The sequence below is a fragment of the Sebastes umbrosus genome, chromosome 11 (assembly GCF_015220745.1).
Source record: "Sebastes umbrosus isolate fSebUmb1 chromosome 11, fSebUmb1.pri, whole genome shotgun sequence".
In the NCBI taxonomy this organism is placed as follows: Eukaryota; Metazoa; Chordata; class Actinopteri; order Perciformes; family Sebastidae; genus Sebastes; species Sebastes umbrosus.
In genome coordinates, this window is record NC_051279.1 from 28043329 (window position 1) to 28065277 (window position 21949).

General features: G+C 42.0%; 1 protein-coding gene across 7 annotated transcripts in view; it reads right to left on the bottom strand.

Annotated features, from left to right (window-relative positions):
- LOC119497149 (vacuolar protein sorting-associated protein 13B-like) overlaps nucleotides 1–21949 on the bottom strand; it is a 393997-nt gene that overhangs the window by 185610 nt on the left and 186438 nt on the right. For 6 of the 7 annotated variants that reach the window (XM_037785043.1, XM_037785042.1, XM_037785044.1 and 3 more), the window contains 3 exons: nucleotides 10093–10327; nucleotides 7724–7941; nucleotides 721–924 (listed from right to left, as the gene is read on the bottom strand). In XM_037785043.1, coding sequence (XP_037640971.1) covers nucleotides 721–924; nucleotides 7724–7941; nucleotides 10093–10327 — 657 coding nt within the window. Of the gene's footprint in view, nucleotides 1–720; nucleotides 925–7723; nucleotides 8064–10092; nucleotides 10328–21949 lie in introns of those variants that run through there. The other variant, XM_037785047.1, reaches the window with a different exon arrangement.

The window sequence follows — 21949 nt, forward strand, 5'->3', positions numbered from 1 at the left end:
GTAAATACAGGTTATTGTTTTCCCTAAATTAAGAGGCAGGTTTATACTCAATCAAGCCCCAGCTTACACGAATCAAACAGAGCTCACAGCCTATCTGGAGTATCTGTTCTGGGTAAGAAAATGTAATGCAAGAAACACAAGCACTGATGAGATTTTTCCAGCTTTGAAAATCCTTCCCAAACAAAACAGATTTTTTTTTTCTTCTAGACACATTGCATGCGTTACCACTGACTCAACTACTCATAACAATAAAAAAAATACACTTAAAATCAGAAATCAGCAGCAGAATTGTGTATACAACAAAGGTCATTACTCAAAGCACCTTTGATTTAAAATAAAAGCTCATAGTTGGGTGTTGGCAGGGTGTAGTCATTAGGCCTCTTATTAATCAAGTAGCACCACATGAAAGGAGAGATGCCAGATAAACACAGACTGAATGACAACAAAGTGTCTGACACTGTGATGTAGTGTGTAATATGGTAGAAGGAGCAATAGCAAGAGTTAGATAAGTACACAAATGAATAAAATAGTGAACCATTTAACTGCAACTCCCGTTCATGATGCATTGGTGGCAGTGGAAAGTTTTTTTCTGATTATGAGAATAGGCTTATCTATGTAAAAACAACAACAACAAAAAAACACAACTGAGATGTGCCGATTCATGAATCTCACAATTTATAAAAATTTAATTAAATGTGTAGTTGGGTGTGAAGGACGTACCTCAGTGGGGGAGCCGAAATCTGCAGAAGGGCTGCAGGTGCTTGTGTCTGGTAGGGCGGTGCCGGCACTGCTGCGCACCGGGGATGACGGAGCAGCGCCAGCAGGGGGTTCTGGGACGCTAGAGGTCTGACGCAGGATGCCGTGCCTATGGAGGCGAGCCCACGTAGAGCTCCAGCTGAGGAGGAGCTCGTACAGTAGCTGGACCTGGAGAGTGACAGAAGCAGAGAATAGATATTACTAATTGGGATAAAATGTGATCTAATGTAGTCTAATATAAGGAACTACTATAATGCAGGATATTCATGTCAATCAATCTATCTCTCTTTCTTATCTGAGAACACGTCCATATCAGAGCTGTCAATCGATTAAAATAGTTCATCACGATTCATCGCAAATTAATCACACATTTCTTATCTGTTCAAAATGTACCTTAAAGGGAAATTTGTCAGGTATTTAATACTCTTATCAACATGGGAGTGGGCAAATATGCTGCTTTATGCAAATGTATGTATATATTTATTATTGGAAATCAATTAACAACACAAAACAATGACAAATATTGTCCAGAAACCCTCACAGGTACTGCATTTAGCATAACAAATATGCTCAAATCATAACATGGCAAAAACAAACAGGCAACAACAGCTGTCAGTGTGTCAGTGTGCTGACTTGACTATAACTTGCCCCAAACTGCATGTGATTATCATAAAGTGGGCATGTCTGTAAAGGGGAGACTCGTGGGTACCCATAGAACCCATTTTCATTAACATATCTTGAGGTCAGAGGTCAAGGGACCCCTTTGAAAATGGCCATGACAGTTTTTCCTCACCAAAATTTAGCGCAAGTTTGGAGCACCATTTAGCCTCCTTCGCGACATGCTAGTATGACATGGTTGGTATCAATGGAGTCCTTAGGTTTCTGTCTAGTTTCATATGATACCAGTATCTTCACTCTAGCTTTAAAACTGAGCCCGCTACAACCTAAAAATCGCAAGTTGCGTTAAAGGAAATTAGTGGCGTTAAAACAAATTTGCGTTAACGTGTTATTATCGCATTAACTTTGACAGCCCTAGTTCATATAGAAAGCTCTTTCTCACTTGACCATGGAAACACAGCTGAATACACATCAACACGCGAAGCCTACTCTGCCAGTTGAGTGCCTTAAAAGATGGACCTAACACACCAAACGTAGTCTTAATATTTGAAACCAGATTCAATTGTATTTTTGCCAAGGTCTGACTCAAACAGCTACACCGGGGAGTTCTCATGTAGTTCTTACTTCTGAGGCCATTACCATGATTTGGCTTGGCAGCTTTGCAGTTATGTGACACTAAACCTAGTTATATTCGAGAGAGAAGGAGGAAATATTAGCCAGAAATGGACCGCTATATCCATTCCCATTTCTTTCACTCTCCAACTTAACACTCTTTTCGACGTTGCTCTTGTCATTCGGAGAGGCCTCATTTCACAAAAGTGAAATGTGTTGCGTGTTTCTATTCGATGGGTGATTACTTGCGAGGCGCAGCATGCTCGTACACGTGCTTCACAGTGCAAATTTTTTATCCATAACAACAAAACTCCCAACGAAACACCCACAGAGGAAAGTTAAGTTGTGTCATCAATTTCCCCTGAAAAACTCACCACGGTTAGGAAAAACTGAAGGCTCGGCGTCAAGTGTTCTCAACTATTTATCATGTGTTCACATGAAAAGAGGCCTTCGCTTTAAACAACAACAAAAGCCAAAAACAAGAGTGGAAAACATGAGGGGAAGGCAGGGGAATGTGATGTGATGCTTTCAGTTATTCATGCATTCACTCAGTGTTCTTTAGAGGAGAGGAGAGGAGAGAGAGAGAGAGGGAAAGAAAGGGAGGAAAGCGACGCTCTTTCACAGTGAGCTAATTTCTGGATTTCAAATGCTTCGCTTCTGCAGCCAACTACCCCCCCGCCCCCCGCCCCACCACTGAGGGTCCCTCTAAAGTAAAGGTGCACAGACACATGATCGCACACGCAAAATAGTTCTCTCTACTCCAAACACATTTCTGCTCGCTCGCACACATGCACGCCTGTTAGCGCACACATTACAGGGAGGCCTTCCATAAATAAGCATAAATCAAATGAAAAGCAGCACAATACATTACAGCTGGGCCATTTCAAACATGTCCAGGAAGAGCTGCTAACGCCGATCCAGCAGCACCGTCCAGGGACAGGGCCAACAGCTGTCTGCCATACCCGACCGAACTGCACCGCCGTCAGGAGAGCTACGGCTCCGCGCTCTCTTCTCTGAGAGTCTGGGGGCCTGGAAGTCCAACCAAGCACAACAAGGCCTACTGCACTCAGCGGCAGATGTGGAGGAAGCAGAGAATGCCGAACAGAGGAGTGAGTACAGTGAGGCTGAGATGAAGGGTCGTTACATGACCTCTGTTTTAGCTGAGTCTGACGTTCAGTCCCGACTTTCATGGGCTGCGGTTGAAAAGTCTTTTTTTGCTTAGGAAGGTCCCTAACGGAGTGAAATGACCCGGAAGTAGCAGCCATGATAAAAGCTGTTTGAATTCTCTAAATGTTAAGGAAAGGTGCTTCAATGCTTCCTTTATTATCTCCTTTAGCATAGGATACACTGGAACATCCTTTATCAAAGGAAAGGAGATAATGCCGCCCAACAATTCCTTGCGACCGCAACTTTTAAAGCGACGCACCATTCTGCCGTTCATGAAGACAAACAACATGCTTATCTTGCATATTATTTTCAGATAGTCATATACTAATGGGATTCATTTTGATAAATTTGAGTGGACAGTGACAACACTTTTCTTTAATTATTTATGTTGAACAAGTAAGAAATAGGTAAAAAAAAAAAAACAATAACAAATAAAATAACAGTAAACATATAGCAAACAAATAATCAACATAAACTCAGATCACTGCTTGACCCCTACTAAAGTAGGGCCAAAGGTTTTGCCGTTTTGGAACTAGTGGAATTAGTCTATTGAGCACAATGTACACTTGTTAATAGCTCACCTTCCTCAAGTCCAGGATGGCCAAATTTTTTTAAATTTTGGGCACCCTGGACTTCTAACCCCCAAAAGACAAAACTAGACCACACTATCAACCATCATACCAAATTTGAAGTTCCTAAGTTAAATAGTTTCCGAATTCTGCTCCGGAAACGAAAGTGTGACACGCGAACGGATGGAAGGACGGACACGCGGAGCGCTAAATACCCCCGACTACATTGTCGAGGGGGCATAAGAACTCAATATTTATAAACTTTGTGGTAGCCTATAGGCTATTCCTTATTATTTCAATTCCAACCTTATTAATGAAGTAATATTTCTCACGGTTGTCCACGTTAGGTCAGATAATCCTGTATTATATGTTGATGTAAAGTGTTCCAGCAGAGTATCTCTCTTTCACACACCGCGGGTGAAGCAGCCTGTCACTGAAGGAGGCATTTAAGAACGCAGGAGGCAAAGCAGCGCCTTTAGCAGTCCATCTTCAGAGCATTGTAGTTTCACTACGGCAGAATAACATCCGCCGCCGTCGCATCATAATTACGGAGCATATAGTGTAAGTGCAGTCAGATTCTCTCAAAACCACAGTTGTCTTTTCCTAAGTCCTCATGAATTCTCCCTCACATCTTTCCTTGACCTCATGATGTTTTCCATCGAGGTCGAGGAAAAGTGGTTAGGAAAAGACATTAGGACTTAATTTTTTGACTTGATGTTCTCTGTTACCTAATGCCTTTCATCCACCCTCTCATAATTTGTCTTCATATTGTATTTCTCACCATTCTTACCACAGTCTATCCTACTTTTCCTTCATCTTCCCTCTGCCATTTGCTCCACCCTACATCTACTTCCTACTCATGATAATAGTGGAAAGTAGGGTCAGTTGGTTCATCTCAGCTACTGCTGTCAGGCCAGTGGGCAGGCTCGGCCACACACACACACACACACACACACACACACACACACACACACACACACACACACACACACACACACACACACACACACACACACACACACACACACACACACACACACACACACACACACACACACACACACTTACACAATACATATGCCACATTTCATGAGTTGGGGAAGTGAGCAGAACATTTGGAGGGCTGGGTTCTCCAAAGACCTGTCATCTGCAGATCAGGAGGTCTGCTCGGCTGCAGTAGTACAAACTGGAGGCTGAACAGAGGCTTCCACAGTCATTCATAAAAACACACAGATGAAAGACGGGAGAGCACGCAGATGGTGAGTGTTCCGTGTTCCTTTATCTAAGCACAGTTTATATAGAGACTTCACAACAGTGACATATTGTTAGGTTTGTGTAGTAGCTGAGAGTGTACATGTGTACAGATATATGTGTGTGTGTGTGAGTGCATATGTGTTTGCTGAAATGCTGTACAGCTATGTGTCAAAGGTCAAAGCAAGCTGCTGAAATCAAGGTGGTCCTGATAAGGTAAAAGTGCAGCTACTAACCCCAATCCTCTGACACCCACATGGATCATTCAACCGGACACACACACTCAGATTGGAGATGACACACACTACGCACAGCGAGCACCGCACTACAAGCACACATTCGTGTTAAAATGAGACGAACACATGTTGGAAACATGCATCAAAGCTGATTGTCCTGTGTTTGCCTCTTCATTTCTTTGCATACATTATGTGTGAGCATGCAACTGTGTCTTCGTCTGGCCTGGTCCATTTTTCTCTCACTCTCTTTCACAATCCCTTATTTTACTCATGTTTTTCACTCCCTTTCAAAGACACTTACCTCACTTCCTACTGTTAGCTGCCTTAGACTCCAAATTCCATTCAGAAACGTGCCTATTCATGTGTACATGCAGTCACTTTCATAGACCACACAAGTGACAAAGCTTTTCATGCTCTTAAATATTAAAGGGACAGTTTGGGTGTTTTGAAGAGGGGTTGTATGAGGTACCTATCCATAGTCAGTGTATTACCTACAGTAGATGACGGTCGGCATGCCCCCAGTTTGGAGTAGCAGACAGGAGTACCAGCATGGAAGCTAGGCTGTCTTCAAAGCCACCAGCCTCCTTTGACAAAAACAGTAATTTGATCTATGCAGAACATGGGAGTTGCTGGTCTACCGCTGCATCGATCGGTTAGTTTGTGTTATTGTGTGACTTTGGTGAATCCGAACGAATCATTTAAAACACCAAAGTCACTCAAACAAACTAACAGATCGGGGCAGTGGTGGACCAGCAACTCCCGTATTCTGCGAGGTAAAATTACTGTTTTTGTCAATGGAGTCTGGTGGCTCTGAAGAGAGCATAGCTTCAGTTCTCCGTCGGAAAGGGCTGTCTGACGGCGACGTAAAACGGTGAAAATATTCTAAATATAGCATACACTTAAACTGACTTTGACGTTTTTTAGGTGGGCCTTTCTTTTAGGTGGCTAAAATATGTTTTGCTGCTGCCCCCGTCCACAGCAGTACATTGCTTTGCTTCCGTGCTCGTACTCCTGCCTGCTTCTCCTCATCTACTGTAAGTAATACATTGACTATGGATAAGTACCTAATACAAGCCCACTTAAAATATCCAAACTATCCCTTTAAAATCATGATACCTGTAAAATAAAAATAAAAAAGGATAAGATAAAAAAAGACACACTCCAAGGTTCGACCATTTCATCCCACTTTCTAAAAATACCTTTTGTTTGTGCCATGGAGTAATCCACTGCATATTATGGAAAATCTGATTTAATGTCACAAAAATGTAGTTTAGATGCCAGGGGAAGTTAAGAGGCCAAACTCTTTGGTTTTATTTGTTGACTTTAAACGTATTAATGTTTCAAAACAAGTGTGATGATAACTGATTGATTTCCAAATGTAACTCTACCACCCACACTCATCACGGCAGCATTCTCATCTAACTGTCTTGGTGGTACTTATTGTGTAGCAACCGTGCAGCGCTCTGACAACCCCATATACATTCCCACAAATGGAAATGCTAATTAGAAAGAGGAGTAAGTGGTGTGAGGTCTCTTTTGTTCTGGAGAGGGTGGGGTCGCACTGGCAGCAGTTCTTAGGGAGCTGCTGCATGACGTGAAATGGTCCAGTATGAGTTTATAACCCCCCTCGAGTCAGAAATTTACACAGAAGAGTGGAAGAAAAAAAGAGAGGAGGAGAGCAGATGGGAAGAGAGAGCAGAGAGATCGCGATGAAAGAGAGGAGAAGTTTTCATTGGACCCAAAAACTAATAATGACTCATCATATAATCGCAATAAGCCTTCCCAGCTTTGCCAGACACAGGCACTGCGTTTGAAAGGCAGAACAGAGAAGGAGAAACTTTCCTTTAATAAACGACCAGCTCTCCTCATCTCTGGGAAAGTTTTCACCACTACCAGATTAGGGCCTTTCATTCGTCTCTGGTACCAATTGCCCTCAATATCACCATGGCTCATCACTGTGGTCAGCGACGTTTAACAGTGTGACCACTCAAAAGGTCGCCCCAATTAAGTGTTTACAGAGGAACCTAATTCAATACAGCTAATTCAATTGCGAAAAAACAAAACATGTGTAATGGTACATGTAGATGTGATTATAGCGCTGTAGCGGCGCAGTGAAAAACAACACAGAGAGGCCTAGCCGGGAGACAAACCGTTTCCAATCTGTCCATATTCATCATGCTCTCACTCAAACATAATAACACACTGTAAAACAATGATGAGGAGTCTCGCAAATCCCCCCACTCTCCTTCACCCAGACCTCAAAATATCTGACCAAAGCAAACAAGGCAACACTCTCTTGTTTACGCTTCCATTCTCATGGAAATCATACTAAGTAAGAAGATGAGGGAGTTTGTTTATTGGAGTCGATCTATACGAGAGAATCATGCGGAGGCGGGATGCTCCTGCCAGGGTTCGTGTTTTCATATTTCAGAAAAGTTTACAAGGGGGTGATTTGTATAAATATACAAGTAAATCTGCAGACTACTTTGTGAGATTCAGGGCTGTCTGACTGACCTGAGGGTTGGAGCACTTGACGTGGACGGGCTGCAGATCAACATGGAGGCAGACGACGAAGGAGTGTCTCCCTTCAGAGCAGCTCTGCAGCTTATGGGATGTGACGGCCAGCGTGGAGGTGCAGCCCATGGGCTCCAACAGGCTCAGGCTCTGCTGCTGCCCCAGCAGTGTGTACACGCTGAACTGACTGAGGCTTACTGTCCACGGGAAGGCATCACCTGGTGGTAGACATGAGAGAAGGAAAAAAAGGATACGTACTGTAAAAAAAATGTGGGAAAGAGATGAAACAGTAGGAGGAAGAGGATGGAAATTGCAACACATTGGCAGAAATTGAGAGGAGCTGGGAGCATGAGAGAGAGACGTCATGTGAGGGGAGAGCAAAGAGGACAAGCCAAGTCGTTGTGAAATTGAGAGGGAGACAAACAGAGATGCAAGAAAATGCGGATTACACTTGGAAAAAGAAGGACAAAAATTGTGTTTAAAGTTAAATTTGTCATGTTTGTTATAGAATTGCTCATTAGATTGGAAATCCATTTAGTAAACCAGCTTAACTTGGTTGATCGACACATCTCCACTTGAATGAAGTGCATTTTACAAAGATCAGCCAGGTAAAATACATGGAGTCTGGTGGCTTTGAGGAGAGCATATTCCCTGTATGTTTTGTACGTTAATAAATTATTCCAATTTCTTAAATCCCTGTTGATTTTATTTATGTTTTAATAGGCCTATATTTTCCATTTCGGACAAGTACGTTTTGGCGATTGGGCAAGTTGGGCAACTGGCTGAAGAAGTTTAAAGGAACAGTGAGTAACAATTAGGGGGCTCTATTAGCAGAAATGGAACATGTAAGGGATAATGTACAGCGAGCCAGTCATTGTTGTGAAAGAATCCCCGACAGGGTGATGCTGCACCCTGACGCGCAGCCCTGAAGGGGATTCTTTCACAACAATGACCCGCTAGCTGTACATTATCCCGCTTATTACGCAACTACTTACTTAAGAAATCAATATTTTGACACAAAAGCGGTCTGCCAGAGTCCGACATCAGAACTGCGCCCATAGGGCCCAACGGTCTGTTATACATAGCAACGTTATAGCGAAATCGCAGAACGCCGTGATTGACCAATCAGATTCGAGTATTCAACACAGCCTTGTAATCAAATATTAATAAATGTGTTTTCTTTAGTGTATAATCACCTGATAATAAGAATTGTTGTGTTTTCATTAGCTTAGAATGAGCCGTTTATATCTACATAGAGAGCGGGTAAACAACAGAAGGATCAGTCAGCAATGCTCATGATCAAAAGCACTATGACAACTAGATCATTCCTTTCACTTAAATCAAATCGAATTACTGTACATGGGATGAGAAAGCTTCATGGAAAACATTAAAGATGCACTGTGGAGTAGTATGAAACATTCAACCCTCAATAAGCAGACAGAGGATCCCATCAAAACACACTGTAAAATGAGGGTCTATTCTAAATGTGTGGGTCTGAGACAGGATGCCACACTGGGAGCTTGTTGACTTGCCAACCCTGGTAGAACAACCGTACAGAGAAGGGGAACTTGTTCACTAGCACGGGGCCATGAAAAGCACATTCCCCATGCACCCACCGTGGGCAGCACGCTTTGATCCAGAGCATTGCAAATGAGAGATGAAGAGCTTTTCAAAGGGTCGGAATGAATTACTAAAAGCGAGGGTTGCTCATATTTACGGCAACATTGACAAGGCTGCTGATGTCACTGTTTTTGCTGTCGTTTTTTCTTTCTCCTCCGTTTTTTTTTTTAATCTGTATGCCCAATGCTGATGTCATTGAAGAGTTGAGAGAAAAAAAGAGGAGGGTGGCCCCCTTTCTTTTTTTTCTTCTTCTTCTTCTAAAGAGAAAACACTGCTCACCCGTCTGAGTGTTGCTTATGTCAACTCTACCCAGGTGTGCACACCACATGTGCAAGATCTATCTCTCAAAGTCGCTCTACTTAAGTTTGTTTGTCTTTTGTCATGGTAAATGAGTAGCGGTGGGTCAAAGGTTTGCTCAGTGTTGAAAAGGCCGTAATGATGATGAATTCACATTATGTAGCCTATTACTATTATGAAAGCATTCGTTTCAATTATTAATAAAAGCATGTGTAAAAAACTTAAGTAGATTGTTCCCACTCATTGAAATTTATTTTCCAAGACTCCCATGTTTAACCTATGAACCAATCACCATCATTATTTTCTGAAGGGGAATGTTTTGTTTTCTCATTTAAGCTTTCGGGAAAAAAAAGTCATTTGGTGGTGTTCTCATCTGGGTGTGTGATCTTCCTCCAGCACTTTAATCATTCTGATTAAACCTGCGATTTATCAGATACAGTATGAAAGCCTACCTTCCTCCAAAATGGGCTTGGAGACCACGAAGGGGAGCTCCTGCAGCGGTTCCATGTACTTGTGCCCGGCACTGAGGACGCTGATCTGCGGCAGGCAGACTACCAGAGTCCCCGGCATGGAGGCCTGGTTGTGGTACCAGCTGCGGACGGTGCCGGGTATGTCGCCGCAGATGATGGTGCTCGGGGAGGGGAGGCTGTCATTGGGCAGGAACACGCAGCATGACTGCAGCTCCAGCTGGAGAGGTGAGAGAAACATAAAGGACACATGACGTTAATCAACTCAGTCACGTGATCATGCCTCGGCCTCCCTGTATCACTTTCAGTGAGCAAAGTGCTCAAGGGGCACTGCTTTGTGCCAGCATTAGAGGATCTGGATTGCAATGGAAATAAGCTAGTGTAAGAAGGAGTGTGTGCACAACGCTGGGTGTTGCTGGAAAAGACTGAACATGCTTAATAAACCTTTCCTTGATTTGAAAAATGGAAAGAGTCGATCCCACATTTAGTCATGCATGCTGTTCTGCTTGATGCCTCCTGTATGATAAATTAAACTTTGTTATATATTATTGTATTATAAGACCACTGCTGTATTACTGTATTACTGTCTAGTTGGATTTGCCTTCAAAAAACCTTTTAAAAGTAGAATGTGAGACTTTGAATGCCCATTTAAAACTAATGTGAAATTCCATATTTAGGGAACAGAACACCTTTTACAACTTAAGGGACTTTTTTTTACTCTTAAATCTTGAACTTTAATCATATTTGAAGTATTTTTAAAAGGGTTTGAGACTCATTCCAGCTGCATTGTGTCACGCATATCTCTGTTCACCAAAAAAGGCAAAATTTACAAGGCATTAGGTCAGTAACCAGTAGCAAGTAGCCAGTAAGTGTAAGAGCAGTGTCTTTTTCCATTACATCGGGGCTGCACTGATTTAAAAGACCAGTTAACAGAAAGGAGAGGAGGACAGGGTCCAGGGGGCAGACGGCAGGTGTTGCCAGATACTGTGTGTGTGTGTGTGTGTGTGTGTGTATGTGTGTGTGTGTGTGTGTGTGTGTGTGTGTGTGTGTGTGTGAGTGTGTGTCAGTCAGAGAGCTGCTCGGTTTAATGACTGGCAAGTAAACGCTGTTGCACTGTAATATGTTCAGTGTAACATACACACACAAATGCACAGACACACATCCTCCACTGAGATTTGCATGCACAAATTTGCAGCCTTTTGCTAATATCACACGCACAAATGTTGGACCGCCTCTGACAGGCCTGCGTATGGAGGCCAGTTCTCCTGGCTTTGATGGGAGGGCGAGAAAGAGAGACAGAGAGCAAGAGAGAAAGAGAAAGAGAGGGAGAGATATGGTTACACATTCATCTCACGCTGCTTCCTCTTTTGATTACTCTTCAAAGGGGGGTTTGAAATCGGAACACTTTTGCACACTGACACATAAGGCTTTGGCCTTTTTAAGAGCCGGCACGCATGAAGAGAATCCATTGACACTGGCTGGTCTGCTGCAGATCTTAGCAGGGTTAAGCTGTAAAGCGGGCAGACACACGGAAAGCGCTGGGTTTAACACTGGGACTCTGGTCTGCACCTTTGAGCTCACTGGCTGGCTGAGCCTAATGCTCTCCTGCTGGACATCTTGGTTCAGTCACATTATTACACATTACTTCTTCTTCTTCTTCTTCTGCTCGGGCTATTCATCAACCATCAAAACAGTTTTTGAACAACGGTAAGGGCTGATACTGGGCGTGTCAGTATGAAGAACATACAGACACAGAGAGGAAAACCTGGGAGTGGCAATAGAAGTCAATGATATATTTATTGTAGGGCCTCATCTACTTCTACTGTAATACCAAAGGTATTTTTTAAGTATGTCAAAAACAATAAAAATGCTAATAACAAGTAACCGGAACCCAGCCAGATGACTTAATATTACTCAGTTTGTCTCAACAACCATCTAAAAAGCCAAAGTAATCAAATGACATTGACATGAAACTGAGAAAAACAAGCAACTATTCACATGTAAGAAGCTGTAACCAGCAAATGTTTGCTATGTTTGTTTAATAACTCACTGACATAAGGCGTAAGTTTTCGATTAAAGGTGCTAAATGGGGGATCTAGTGTTGCACGGTATAACAATACTAGAAAGGTATCGCGATACCCTGCCGTTTATAACGGTATGATATCCCGTTTTCAGGATATACTTTGCAATACGTTAAGAATGACAGTGTTTTAATACGAGCCGTGAGTGGCGTCAATGTGTGACTGCCTTAACTGTTACTAATGCGCCAACGGGGACGCTGTTTTACAAAAATAAAAGTCTAATTAAACGCTGTTTAACAAGTGATATCAGAATCAGCAAATATTTTCTTGATACCGGGGGAAATTATAGTTGTTCCATTTTAGAATAAAAAATATATACATAGATAAGTTATAAGAAAAATTTAAATAAGAATAGATATGAAAAGTAAATATGTGTGCATTGTCAGAAATAAATGCAAATATAAAATTAACTATCGTAGAAATCCCATAAATTTAAGTACAGGGGACATCAGATTACTGCATTCCATTACATTTTTTTAATGAACACATTTTTACATTCAAACATTTTTAATCAATAAAAAAATATATTTTAAGTTCCATGTTTTGTCATCTATTATTCTATTACTTTTCCTGACTTTTTTGCTGAGGTATCGTTCCAGTATTGGTATCGAGATATTTATGGAAGGTATCGTATCGAAGTCAGAATTTTGGTATCGTGACAACACTAACAGGATCGGGAGCATTTCTATTGCCTCTCAATGCTCTCAACCGACGGCTCGCTACTCACGGTGCTAACAGTGCAAACGAGCGAAAGTGCTGACAGAGATGACAGTGTTGACCTGAGGGGGAACCGGAGGGTGAATTTAGAACCTTTAATTGACTGTTTGATTAATCGACTAATCATTTAGGACTAATTCAATGCAGAACCAATATCAAATATCATTCAAAGGTATGCACCCAGATGTATATCTAATATATGTGTAAGCTTAACCCTATTACTGTCAGACATAAAGAATCATGCTAAGTTCAACCATAACATACAGAAAGTAATCTTATACTTAAACATTTGCCTTCAAACGGGTCATTTCAGAGCACAGCTATCCTTCCATACAATTATTTTAGTTCCCATACTGTGTCTGATGGTTGACTAAATCTGTCACCATATATCAAACTTTGGGAGTCAAACTTTTATACACAATCATCGGAAAATATTAAACAGTAAAATAAATGCTCACAGATGAAAGTTCACGCTGGTAAAACTCTAAAGGAAACTGGTGCGTCTGTGTTTGAGAAGACACAGATGGAAGACTCTTTATTTCACCAGACATTTCATTTTATATTGACCTTTTTATTAGCAATTGTTGGATAATTTTAGCTGAATTAAGTATGAAGTAGATTTCGTTAATAACTATTCGGAAAGGGTGAGTTAATGTCTTAGGTCAGCCAAAATTCTTGGAAAAGCTTGGCAAAGGAAAAAGGGACTTTTTTGGTAGTGAGAGTAGGTCTGTGCCACGAGAGGATGTATATCTTTCTACAGCAGAGCAGATAAAAATGGGCACCTACTGTGTAAGCTGCCACCATAGTTGCTAGCTTGAGTGTGTACCATAAAACATAATGTAATACCCCTTAATGGTGTTTGCTTATGACTTTATAATGCTTTGCTGTTGTTCCCCATGGCAACCCAAAACCAAAGATGATGTCAAGTGTATGGTAGCTGCAGACTTGCCACATCACACAGTGAAATGCTAACAATAATCAGATAACATCTCACAGATGACAACAGAGGGAAAAAGTTGAACAATTGAATGGCACTCACTGGGCATAGCGACCGCTGTTTACACTAAGGCCAAAAGGCTCAAAATGCTTCAAAGGGCCTAACTATGTAATGGAAAAGAAAATGGCCTGTCAGTGCTAAATCTGGGTGATACAAAACTAATCTTTTGTCAGCCCCCCTCCTTTAGTGACAGCTAATAAAAGCCACAAAAATACACAGAAACAAACATGTTGTAATTCAAAACGGCAAAAGTTCATGAGTCCAACTGAGGGCGAGGGCTATGAATAAAGAAACATTTGCTTTTCTCTTGAGTGAGGGAGTCGAGGTCAACAGAGTAGATAAGAACAACAGTGAACGGGGTATGCCATGCACCAGGGACCAGAGGCCGCAGCCGCTGATGAATATCTGACTTCAAAATCACACAGTTGCTAGAAGAAGGATGACGGCACAGAAAGACAAGGGAAATGATGCTCTGCCAAACAGATGAACTGTAATGTTAGTCAAATATCTTGCCAGGGTCTGGATTAAATCGTGTGGGGCCACAGAGTCCATGAACAAACGACTTATTGTAATCCATACCTACTCCAGGAGGCAATATGGTTACTGGCTGAAGTCGTATCCAAGACAAATATGGTAAACAAGTAAGATGAAAATATAATGAGAACTAGAAAGCACTCAGAGAGAGAAAGCATGACTGTGCCAAGGCTGCACAATTGTCTACATTTGTTATTTTAATAAGAGAAAATGTTTAGGAACGTTTAATCTGCATCTGGATCTGGAGCAAAATACACAATGTGATAGACAATCGTGGGACAAATGTGCCAAAAAGTGAGTACAATAGTTCATGAGAACACAGGAATAATGTTGCGAAATCCTTTAAAGGAGCAGTTTGTAAAAATGAGTGACATCTAGTGGTGAGATTACAACCAATTAGTAGTTACAGTACTACGGTGGCCGACGCAAAAACGTAAACGGTCCTCTCTAGAGCCAGTTGTTGTAAGAGTAGCGTAGGTCATTTGGAGCAGAGAAAGTGTGTAGAGTGTGTGTGTGTACGTGAGAAGTGAGTGGTGAAGCAAGAGAGCGAACGGCGGCGAATGTGTGTTAGCGAACAAGTGAGCGAGTGGAGCAAAAGACAGAGTTAGTTTAGCTTTGAGAATATCAAGTGAATGTACAGTTGAAGTTGCATTTTGTGTAGAAAATAAATGCTGCAGGTCCTCAAGACCAACAGAGGTTTCCCGTGTCTGGAGCTCTGGAGCCAGTAACGTTATTGACTCCGGCCCAAGTAGGAAAAGTTAACACAGTGGTTTGTCCGTTATGGGCTACTGTAGAAACATGCTGGCCAGCTCCGTGGAGAGAGGACCCGCTCCCTATGTAGATATAAACGGCTCATTCTAAGGTAACGAAAACACAATTCTTATTATCATGTGATTATACACTAATGGAAACATATTTATTAATATTATATTCCATTTCTGCCAATAGATCCTCCTAATTGTAACACACTGGTCCTTTTAATACGACTTCCACTCGAATGAATTCATGTTCGCTGACATGATGCCTTTGCCATGGAAACCCTCTGCTTTCTCAGTCAAAGCAAACCAAAGGCCATTAAAGGCAGTATATCAAACCTTCATGCCGGAAGATTTATGGTGAAACGTACTCAAAATATCAGTCAAACATATTGACAAAAATTTGAAATGACTATCCTCGGTTCTGCGGTCGTGTCACCCTGCTAGGAACGTGAACTCAGAACCCTCTGAGAATGGACTGGCTATACTCCACCCTGTTCTCTGCTACCGCTAACAGCAGGTCACCCTTGTTGACCCCGCAGGCCTCTCCAAGGCTCCCCTCCTCTGTGGTCTCATGTTCTGAGCTGTGACTCACACACACACACCAACACAAGGAGACGGACATACAGTATCCAAACAAAGGCGACAGGGGTAACAAAGGGCCAGAGAGGGGAGCGCTGGCACCGCTGAGCGGCGCTGACAGATCCAAAGAGAGAAATAGTCTGAGGTCAGAATGTCCCATTATGCATCACTGCTTTGACCACTGCCAAAACCACTGACAGCTCCTCTCCCTGACCAATATCCCTCTACCCTCCCGTGCCTCAGTCCTTTTGTCCCGCTCACTGCTGAGGCCTGGCTGTTGGGTGTCCAGGTCTTTCACCATGACCATGCATTGATTGAGGGTGGAAAGTCTGTGTAGAGATGTTGTGACCGGAGCAAGGGGAGGAAAGGAAACCCCTAGAGGAGGGGTGGGGGCTGAGGGGAATCCAGTGATTGTGAATGGTTGAATACACAGCAAAAAGAAAAAAGTATTCTCTTAACTAACAGGTCAAAGCAGGCACATCACGCGCTGTGCGTAAGGCACCAAGTGCCGGAGTGGGCATGAACAGCCTGGTCATAACACTGACGTTTGCATCTGAGCTGTCGCGAACCTCGCGGTAAAGACAGCTATGCGATATGTAGCCCCTTTCCCAGTCCGCTAACATGACATGTTTGGTATCAACGGATTCATCGCAATCTCAAGATTCGATATGATATGATACCATGTGTGTCCACTATCTGAAAAACTGCAACCCGCAACGGCCTTCAAATGAGAGTAAAGTTAATGCAAGTCAGATAATGGGGGATCTCTTGTTGGGTCTCTAAATTGTAGAGTACTGTCTAGACCTGCTCTATATGAAAAGCATCTGGAGATAACTTCTGTTGTGATTTGACGCTATATAAAAATAAATTGAATTTAATTGAATCCACCATCATTTTTAGAGGGTTAAAAGTAGGACAAGTAAACCAAGAACTGAGGAGGAGAATAATTCCAATTTTAAGATCACGGTGTAAATGAGACAGGCAGAGTCTAATTAGAAATATAACCTGGTTCTAATTTCACTTTTAGATTGTTAAATTATGTTAGAAATAGGCCTACCAGTAGGCTACAGTTTAACCAACAACCTATTCAACCAAGACGGTTTCATTTCAGCTTACCTTGTTTTTTTCAATGTGTTACTGTTACTGGTGCATTCTGGTCAGATTTAGTTCTTTTGTTTTTATAAAAACAAGATTTGATCTTCAAAAAATGTTTTCCAAAAAAGAAGTCTTGAAAAAAAGGGGACGTCTCACAATCGAGGTCAATATGGTAGCTATATTATAAGCAGGTTAAGAGGCTATGTCAATCATGTATGCATACAAATAACAATGTTTAAGGACCCGGCAGGGGAGCACACAAAAGGTAGGGGGGTCCAGCTAAAATCTTGCCTATAGCGCACCAAATTGGTCATGACCGGCTCTGTGTGGGTGTGTTTCATGTCACAAGTTCAGGTGTAAAAGTTGAGCAGAGGTTGTGCAGGGTCATGTTTGGTATTCCACACAATTGTGTTTAACAGCTCTGTAACAGGCCAATAAACACAGCACTGGAAGCAGTTAGCCTGTGTGACAATGTCCCCCTGCTGCGAGCTGATGGGCATGCCAGGTTTGTGTGTGTGTGTGTGAAAGAGGGAAAGCATGCACAATGTCCCGTGACAGGACAGGAAACTGACAGGTACTGTATGCCAGGATGACCTAAAACTCAGTTTTGTTCCGTCACATGTTCGGGAGGCAAAGGGGCGACATTTGCAACATGTCACTGTATTTACAAGCCACTCAACAAACTAAATTAAATCTATCATCCATAATAAGATGGTGAAAACGTATTTTCTGTTCGGGTAGGTCAGCCCGTGGTAAGGCAGCTTTTCCAAGTGCAGCAAAAGGAAAATTCTGAAATGAATTTAAAAATAGAAATGGGCACAAATAATATCTGAAAGCCAGGAGTATAATTGCAGTGTGGAATATCTGTTACACAACTTTACCCTCTGAGGGGTTCAGGGTAATGTGGAATAAAACTGCAGCAAGAAATGACAGAGAGACGGCCTCTGGAAATGACTCAGGTACAACAAACAAAACATACAGCGCAGGGTTGTGCAGCATTTTCACACACAATCCTGTGGGTTAAACATTCGTTTGTGATTAAGAGAGAGGTATCTGGAGCTCCAGCACATTAGGAGGACTCGGGATTATCATAAAGATTTGGATTCAAGCTGAAGCCTACTGTTGGAAGTTTAAGAATGGCAGGTGTGGTCATATAGTATATGTGTCATATGTCATAGTTCAGTGGGGAATGGAGGAGTCAAAGAGTCATAATTCTTCATTCCTTTTGTCCAATGACATCATGTCCTGTCAAAGTGAAACTAAATCTTTAAACATAACAAATGGAGTTAACCGTCAGCGGCCTGGGACTGCAGTTCAGTTCCCCCGCTGCCTCTAATGACAGATTAATTCAGGAAAAAAACACACCGAGGGACAACGTGAGTGTGTGTCCGTGTGTGTGTGTATTCAGGGCAGGGTGTATCACTCGCGGCACACTCTATTAATATACTTCAAAAACAGCGGAAACACTTTTCAATTTTGACCAGGAAATCTCCGTTAGGGAAAAAAAAAAACGATTGAAGCCAATCGACTCCTTATGAGGCTGCACGTGCCAGGCTTTAACTGTGAAAACATGCTCAAATGACACACTTACAAAAGTGTGTGTGCAACATGCAAGCACACATACATCATATGTGTGCTTGCATGTTGCGCACACACAAAATCATAAGTCATATCACCCTTTGCAACTGCAGTTACCACCTTATCATATAAAGAAGATATATATTCAGAATGAAAAAGTTAAAACAAAGTTAAAACAAATAAAATAAGAACCCTACGGCCTCAAGCCACCTGAATTAACATCTCCCGTCTTCTTTTACTTCAAACAAGTGCTGCTCTGAGAGAGCCCCCCCGCCCCCCTCCGTCTCTTTTTAATATCCTTGCAGAGACTTGGTGCTGTGCTTACCACTTCCTCTGAAGGATGGCACCTGCAACAGCAATGAACTCAGTTACCACAACACTGCTCAAGTTATAAGCTTATATCCCTCTGTACTACTGCTGGGTGCTGAGCTAGTTTAGTACAACAAGCTGGCTGCATGCTGCATCCTTTCTCCTCCTCCTCTTATGTTGGGTGAAAACTAGGGCTGGGACGATACACCTCTCGAGTCGATACTATCACAATACTTGGGTGCCGATTCGATATGTATTGTGATTCTACAAGTATTGCGATTCGATATTGCGATTTATTGCGATTTTAGTTAACTTTTTTAAAACTAGACCATGGGAACAAGTGGAATCATACACTTCTAGGGACTTTTATTTTGGAAAATCTCTAAATTAATACAGTAAAAAAAATGTTTGATTTTCAGCATGTATGTAGTCAGAGATGTCCTGAAGTCAACTATATCAGTCATTGTCAGGAATTATTTATTGCATTTTTTCCAGCAATTCAAAATCAAAGAATAAAGACATTTCCCTTACAAATAAGTGCTATTTTCTTTGTAATTTATAAGGAACATATAATGTTTTATACTTCTGGTTAATATAATCCAATCAATCTTATGTATTTTGTATATAAAATTCCCTTTGTTAGTACCTTATTTTGAAAACCTGATGTAGTCACACGTGTATACTTCCTCTAACTTCGCCAAGTGTGTCGCTAGCTCTCCCGTCAGCTCCGTTCTCTTTATACATCCATGGTCAGCTCCATCGGGGCCGTTTGAATGCATTTAACATAAATGTCAGTATATGGGTGCTCTAAAGTGTAGCGTCGGCTGAATTGACCACGGAGATGAGGGTGACGGCTGGCTTGACGTCACGTTACTCACACTACAACAATAAAAGCGGAAACTTCCTTTCATCCCCGCATAGACTCAAATGGAGCAAATATATAAATTCTGGCATTAAAAAAATCTATTTCAAAATCGTAAAAAAAAAAGAATTGGGATACATACTGTACGTGAATCAATTTTGTTTTCCCCATTCCTAGGGAAAAGGCGTCCAAAAGCTGGACTGATGGGAGACTCCCCTTCAGTATGAGCGTAGCAAGGATACTGCTGTTTGGCATAGAATCAGAGACCGAGCAAAGAGTGCGTGTGTTGTTTGTACTATAAAGATGCGTTTTACTCATTGTTGCCTTTCATCAGTACACGCCTGGTATGTGGACAAAATGTCTGTGTTATGTGACTTGTTCATTCAGAGATGAGAGGGAGAGATCTGACAGTACACAGCCATTAGTGACACTGACAAACTCAGGATTCAGTAAAAAAAAAAAAGAAGCCCCACGGCCCAAAAGAGCAAGAGTACCAGTGGTTTTTGAGTGACAGCGTGGTTATTTAGTAGGTGACCGTTGCTTATCCTGAGACTTAGGCCTTGATCCTTTCCTCTTAGGCCTCTAAATGAACAAGGATCTTCTTACACTTTGATCTACAATCACACAGGCTCTAATTCAATCTGGATTCTGGATCAGGAAGCCAGCACATGCTGTCAAGAGTAAATAAATACTACTAGAAAAGAGACAGACGAACAAAAAGAGCCTGAAACACTAAAAAACCTGAAACATATCCATTTGGAAAGCACTTTGATTAAATGGTAAGATGCCTGAAGACATTTTTTTTTTTTTTTGCTTTGTCTATTTCTTCCTTCTCATCCCTGCCTGGCGTCACATCACAGACTTCTAAATGTGGGATTGTTCCATTTTTTTGCAGCAAGTTCTGCTCAGTTTTATTCCTGATCACTTCCCCCGCTCCATCAGATAGCGTTCAGAATCCAGCCACATGTGTGGACCCTGTTTCAAATCTTTCAGTCTTAATACCCCACAAAAAAAGCGTCCCTTACTTCCTCCTATTCTGAGCAGCGTTGGGAGCGTATGATCTGTCTTGTGTAGCATTTCTCCCCAGAGTCTTTGTGAAGATGGTTTATCTGGTTCCAGCAGAGCAGGTTCTAATAGAGAGGAAGCGGAGGGCCAAACACACTTAGGCTTTAAAAGGCTGGGGCCATGTGGAAATGGCCTATATAACCACATGAGGCTCTTAGGATCGGCCGTGCCTCGCCAGTAAATGACAGAACAGTGAGTTAGATGGAGGACAGCCTGTCTGCACTGAAGAGCAGCTACAGCTGAGAGGACATTATTCTCACATCGTCATTCTAAGTACAACTACAGTTAATGTTTCAGACATGAAGTGACTAAACATCATAACTAAACAACACAAGACTAAACTCTCACTGCTTAAAGGTTTCTCTACACAAGCATTACTATAACAGCAAACAACTATTTGCTATGTAAAGATATATAATGTCTACCTGAGAAGAAAATGAAGTCACTTTTCCTCTGTGTGTGTTGTAATTAGGGCTGTCCTCGACCAAAGAAATTCTTAGTCGACAAACACTTGTTTACGATTTTGTTGACTGATAGATCAGTTGATTTAATCGACAGATCTGTAAAACTGAGTTTCTCCACAAAGAATCACACAAAAGCACCACTTTAAATCTTGTGTTTAGCAGATATGTGCCCATAAGTTTCTCAGAAATAAGTCATTCAGCTTGAAAAAAGCATAAAAAACAACCAATCAACTAAAGAAATCTTAGTCAACTAAGACCCAAACAACTTATTAGTTGACTAATCGACTGAGAGAAGGCAGCCATAGCTGAAATCTGAGCTTCTCTGTGCTTTGTTGACATAGCCGGGCCAGCTGCACGTACCTTTTTGTACATTTTCGTGCATCTGAGCGTGCACCACTCGCGAGCTCAGGGCCGCCACTTTGCACTGCTCTCATACGGCGTTGACAGCTGACAACGCCGTCACAACCGACGGCATTGTCGCAGAAAGCGTAGCACACACCCTTCAGTTCCCCCCCCAGGTTACCATTGCACTGTTAGAAACGTTAGCTGCGAGCCGACAGCTCAGCCGTCGCCACGTTGAGAGCCATGTGGAGAGCCATGTGGAGGCAATAGAAATGCACCCAATCTCACATTTAGCACCTTTAAAACGGTGGAGAACATTTTAGAAAGTGCTCCATTGTTTAAATGGGTGGGTGCGCTTCACATCGTATCTGAATGAGTGGGATCTTGCACTATATGAACCATCTTTCTCCTGTGTAAAGTGCTGTTTATTAAACTACAGAATGTATAAGACAGTTGTCTCT